Here is a 6,338-nt window from a genome sequence, read left to right as displayed (position 1 = left end):
AGAAGCCGAGTAGTGTTTGTTTTGCAGCCTTGTATGCACAACAAGAAGGCGACCTAGAAAGATTGAAGTTGAAGTATAAGGATTTATTTTCAGATGTCACGGGATTACCGCCAAAGAGGAGTGTGGAGCATGAGATCATGTTGACCTGGGATAGTTCTCTACCTAATGTAGGTCTTCATCGCACAACCATAGAGGAATCTAATGAGATCAAGAAACAAGTCCAGGAACTTCTAGAATTAGGAATGATAGTGCCAAGTGCTTCACCTTGTGGATCAACAGTGTTGGTGGTGCCAAATAAAGATGGAGGTTGGCGTATGTGTATTGACTATAAAGCATTGCATAAGATCACAATCAAGAATCGTTACCCTTTACCTAGAATAGACGACATGATGGATCAGTTGGAAAAAGCTCGTGTCTTTACAAAGTTAGATTTCAAATTTGGATACCACCAAATGAGAGTTCGAGAAGATGATACATGGAAGACTGCTTTCAAAACTAAACAAGGCTTGTTTGAATGGTTGATGATGCCTTTTGGTTTGTGTAATGCTTCAGCGACGTTTATGCGTTTGATGAATGATTTGTTACGACCTTTTATAGAAGATTTTGTGATTGTTTATTTGGATGATATCCTTATATATTACAGAACTTGGGAAGAGCATATCATTCACTTTGAAAATGTGTTTCAAGTGTTACATGAAGGCCAACAAAAGTTGAACGTAAAGAAGTTTGAGTTTGGAAATGAGGAGTTGGTATACCTTGGATTCATTGTTGGTGGTGGACAACGAAAGATTGATCCAAAAAAAGGTTGAAGTGATCACTAAGTGTCCTAGACCTAGTACCGTAACTGAAATCAGAAGTTTATTAGGGGCTTGCACATACTTGCGTAAGTTTATCCGAAATTTTTCGATTATTGCAGGATCATTACATGGTTTGACGGGAGATAAAGAAAAGTTTGAATGGCAGGAAACCCATGAAGATGCTTTTCAGTTGCTAAAAAGGAAGATTTCAGAAGCACCAGTATTGGCATTGCCTAACTTACAACATACTTTTGAAGTTGGACCGACGCTTCTAACTATGCATTGGGCGGAGTGTTGTTACAGGATGGTAAACCAATGGAGTACCATTCAGAAATGTTCTCAAGTGCTATTAAGAACTATGCACCTTATGACAAAGAATTTTATGCTTTATATCAATGTATCAAGCATTGGAGAGTGCATCTCTTAGGTAAAGAAGTAGTGGTACATTCAGATCACAAACCATTGGAGTATCTACATGCACAGACGAAACTACAACAAGCCCGGAACATGAAGTGGATGTCCTACTTGATGACTTTCAATATTCTCATTAAGTACAAGAAGTGAGTAACAAACAAGTTGGCAGATATTTTATCTAGACCTCCAGTTCGAGTATTAATGGTGGCCATGAGAATTCAGCCGATTGTTCCTCAAGAGTTTGCAGAGTCATGCGCATCCAGCAAAGATTTAAAGAAGGTGTTAGAAGGTGTAAAGAGTGGTTTGAAAAGCGAGTATGAACTCCGAGATGGATTTTTATACAAAGGTCAGTTGCTTTGCATACCAGAAGATGGAGATCCTTTACAGTGGTTGAGAGAGGCACACACTTCCCGAGTTGCTGGACACTTTGGGATGAGTAAAACCCTACTTAACCTCCGGCGTTATGTTTTTTGGCCGAATATGAAAGATGATGTGGCTAAGTTAGTTCGAGGGTGTAAGTTGTGTAGCACTTCTAAGCCTTTTAACATAAAACGTGGATTATATCTACCATTACCAGTACCATCGAGACCTTGGGAGAGTATCTCTATGGATTTTCTTGGTGGGTTACCAAAGAGCAAGTCTGGTTATGATTACTTGTTCGTTGTGGTCGACCGATTCAGTAAGATGATTGCATTAATTCCATGTACAAAGACCGTAACGGGAGACGGAGCAGCAAAGCTCTTCTTTGAGCTTGTGTGGAAGCATTTTGGTTTACCAAATTCGATTATTTCTGATAGGGATAGTCGATTCCTTAGTCACTTTTGGGATTCTTTATGGAAGATGATGGACGCTAGGTTGAAGAAGAGTACAACTTTTCACCCATAAACATACGGACAAACAGAAGTGGTCAATAGGACTATGGTTCACATGTTAAGGGGATATAATTCTAAGCATCCTAAAACTTGGGATGAGAGTTTACCATATCTACAGTTTGCTTTCAATAGAGCAGTTCATAGTTCTTCGGGAAAATCTCCTTTCGATACGTGTTATGGTTACTTACCACCTAGCCCTTTCGATATAGTATTTTCTAGTGACATCTCAATGGGGGGAAAGGAAGGAAGTGAACGACAAAAGGCACAAAAGTTCCTGGAGAAGGTATCTCAGATTCATGCAACTGTTGAAGCACAATTAAAGAAGTCACAAGTCAGATAAAAAGCAAGCAGGACAAGCATCTTGTGCCTTGTAATTTCGGTGTTGATGACTTGGTATGGTTAAAATTAGGTAAGGAACGACTGAAGGGGGAAGGTAAGAAGTTGAATCCATTGCGATATGGGCCATTTCGTATTCTCGATCAGATTGGTGACAATGTCTTTCGTCTGGATCTGCCACCTTATCTAGGAATGTACTCGATTATAAATGCCGAATACTTGAAGTTGTTTGAACCACCATTACTTGATGATGACGGCGACGACACTATGATCTTACCACGAGTAGAATACTTATGGTTTGATAGAGAGGAACCACTCAAGGAAGACTGCATATTGGAGCGAAGAGTGACTAAAACACGACAAGGAGAGAAGGAAACTTTTCTAATTTCATGTAAAGGTCAATTTCCTAGCATGGCCAAGTGTTTTAACAAAGAAAAAGGGACTCTCGAGTTCCCTAACCTTCGTTTTTAACTCTCACATGAGTTCAAGTTCTTAAAAGGATGACCCATGATACAGGTGTATCCGCACTCCTTTAGGGAACTTATTTAACCTCAAGCTAAGTTGAGGGAAGAATCCTATTCTAGTCAGGAATCCTTGTTTAGGCAGAATTCCTAGTTAGGAAATAGTTTGTTTACGCAACACTCTTAGTTTAGGAAATAGATTCCCAATAGAAGACCTAGTCGGATGAGTACGACAAAGTCTATAAATGAAGAGGTTTGGTTGTTAACTAGACACATATACTAGATACAGAAAACCTAGCAAACAGTTTAAGGTTGATCCACTGTTTAGAAGATTGTGAGCGTAACAAAGAGAGAATTGTAATCGTTTTCTTGTTCACAATCTAGAGAAGATATTTTTCTTCACATTACTTTCTTGTGTCTCTGTTTTCGAAGTCTTTTCATCTATTATTATTCTGAATTCCGCCTCTATAATAATAGCTTCCAAGGTAAAGAGATCAATACGTATCACTAAGTATATATTTCTTATACTCATTTTAAACAAGAGTAAAGGTTTCATGCACTTTTAGATTATGTTCAAAAATGAAAAATAAACTCTAAAACATTGAAAGAAATAATATGATATCTGCATAAAAAAATAATATCGCCTCAATGAAGAGTATATATTGCCTAACTGAAGCGTGTATCGAAACTGTAAAAATATCTTTATATAAAAGTCGTCTTACAAAAAACATGACGAACAGATCATTGTGAAGGTGCATGTGGCTTTGTTATGATGAATAAAAAAAATATCATGGGTAGGGAGGAATGAAGGTGCAAGTAGCTTTATTGTGGTGAGTCTTTTTGTGACACTTGGAGCATGTAACTGACTTCTTACTAAGCTCGCGTGCACTTTTTATACGGATTCCCTTTGGTCGTCCAGGTGGAGCTCTTGGATTAGGAGGTAGAATGGTGTCTTCTTCAGTATACTCCTCGGGCCTGTCATAATTGGGATAGGTCTGATTGAAAATGAGTATAATTCACAATATGTAGAAACTTTAAAGTATGGGTGGATATAATCCATGTAACTGTCTCCTTTTGCCGATATCGCAGCTGTAGCATGTGAACATGGAAAACCATACACACGCCATCTTTGGCAGGTGCAAGTCATCCTATCTAGATCAACAAAGTGAGACCTGCATAGCAGAAAATAATAAGCAAATTGACAAATCTAAAAAATAAAAAAATATATATAGCAAAATTAAGTGGCATTAATGAACTTTATAGCTTATCTGCACTGTGGGAGCATAGTCAAAAATCTGCATTTGTACTGGATATTATATGCTTGTGTAAACTCTAGCATAATAGACTAGACAAAGCAAAAGTTATTGTCATTACTGAAATTGTATTCAAACAGTATAGGTTTCTGCACTAATAATGTGTACCATGTTTATCTTATTGCCACATTGAATATATTATATACTAATTAAGAAACATTAAACTGACCTCGGAGAATGAACTTCGAATATGTTGTGATCATACTGACTAACATTCCAGACTCGACCCATTTGGATATGTTCTTCAAGAAAAGCTTGATAAGTAGGAGTGAGTTTTTCAGGGTCCATCAAAAGGATTTCTTCGCGCCTCTTTGACATTAGCTCCATAATGCGTCGCCTGAACAAAAAACAAAACAAAACAATTACCAAAAAATAATCAGAAAAGTAAACAAATTTTCGAATATATAAAAAGATTGAAGTACAAACCTGATTGTGTCCACAAGGGGGCAGGCAAGCAACTTCTTTTCATCTCGAATCCAATTATTAAATGACTCGGCTACACTTGAAGATGTCTGTCCAAACCTACAACCAAGAAAAATGCACTACTCCAGTGCTCCGGGGAATATTACGTAAATAGTTTACAACCCAAGGCCTTCCCATGATTTTCATTTCCCTGAGTGCTTCTTCGTACCTTGCTGGAGTTAGTGCATACGTACCTTTCTTATAACAGGCCACAACCTCATTATACTTCTCATCAAATTTCTTGATGGGAAGGTTGTTCAAGATATGGTAGTAACAGTAACTGTGATGAGAACTAGGAAACACCGCAGGAATATATTGTAAAAGACCTTCGTGACGATCAGAAAAGAATTTGATTGGACGACCATCAACAACTTTCTCAAGATTCTTCATAAACCAGTGTCAATATTCAATAGTCTCTCCCGGAACTAAAGCATATGCTAAAGGATAAAAACCTACAAATGAGAAAACAGTATACATAAGCTACATTGTCCCAAAAAATATAAAACCAGAAACATGAAAAAAGAAAAACAAGAACAATATACAGATCCTATACCATATAGATATTACTTGGAGAAAAAAAGAGTCAGAAGCACAAAATGAAAAAAGTATAGAAAACTTGCCTTGATCGCCATTAAGACAAGTCGTAGCCATCAAACCTCTTTTGAATGGCCCAGTCAAAAAAGTTACATCAACAAAAATCATTGGCCTACACAATTTATATCCTTCAATACATGCACCAAAAGAAATAAACAACTTCTCGAATCTGTTATCCGCATCATTGTAGTCGAAATCAATATGAGACCCCGGATTAATTTCCTTCAATGTATTCACCCACCAAACCAGATCAGTATACAACTTAACGTCATTCCCAAAAAGCTTCTGGTGTGACAATTCCAAGCCATGATACGAACTATGGTACTTTACATTCACCCCGACATCATATTTAAGGTAGTCTTTAATTTCGCGAGTCTTGATAAGTGGATTATGCCTCACCTTATCATGAATAAGGTGGTTAATAAGTTTCTTTGTTAAAAGAGGGCTCCTCAACTTTAACCCAACACCACATGTATGCCGTCCAACATGCTTTTTGATCTTAAAAACATCAAGTGAAGAATCTATAGCAACTGCATGGATCATCCATGAACAACCAGCCTTGTTGCACTTCATTGTATACCTAGATGAATCATTCCTCACCTTCCTAACTTTGTACCCAGTCTTCACGCAGTATTTTTGGAATGTTTCTTACAGAGTCCACACCACCACGGAATAACTTATTAGGATCATCAAACACACAATCCCATCCATCGGAAATAAGCGGCTTTACAACCTCGTTACCCTCTGTTTCATAACTTTCGCTGGCACTTTGAATCAGTTTTGATTGCTTGTCCACATGAACAAAATTGGACGAACTTGATGCACCGTTAGAAAGAATATCAACATACAACTCAAAGTAAGACGATTTCTGGGAATGGTGCAATGCAACAAGCCCACGAAGATATACATCAACCAGCACAGGGACTTTTACACAATTCTTATCAATATAATTGATAACAATATTTATAGGAGTCAACATCCTCCACTCATTGCAGATGCATAACTTCAAATCATCAATAGTAGAAGCGTATGTAACAAGATAAGGAATGTAATGGTGCTTGAAGTACACATATGCGTAGCACATAATAT

The 6,338-nt window shown here is 37.5% G+C and overlaps 1 protein-coding gene across 1 annotated transcript; it reads right to left on the bottom strand.

Annotated features, from left to right (window-relative positions):
* Window positions 1-3,668: 3,668 nt before the first annotated feature.
* Window positions 3,669-5,822, bottom strand: LOC113324284. Its single transcript, XM_026572606.1, has 7 exons — window positions 5,276-5,822; window positions 5,131-5,135; window positions 4,825-5,039; window positions 4,620-4,715; window positions 4,363-4,530; window positions 3,959-4,052; window positions 3,669-3,875 (listed from the first exon to the last, which is right to left on the bottom strand). The coding sequence occupies exons 1-7, from the start codon at window positions 5,820-5,822 to the stop codon at window positions 3,669-3,671; spliced, it is 1,332 nt and encodes a 443-aa protein (XP_026428391.1).
* Window positions 5,823-6,338: the final 516 nt, after the last annotated feature.

This window comes from Papaver somniferum, chromosome 11, assembly GCF_003573695.1.
Source record: "Papaver somniferum cultivar HN1 chromosome 11, ASM357369v1, whole genome shotgun sequence".
Lineage (NCBI taxonomy): Eukaryota > Viridiplantae > Streptophyta > Magnoliopsida > Ranunculales > Papaveraceae > Papaver > Papaver somniferum.
The sequence above is the reverse complement of the archived record's forward strand: the minus strand, read 5'-3'. Positions and strand labels throughout refer to the sequence as shown.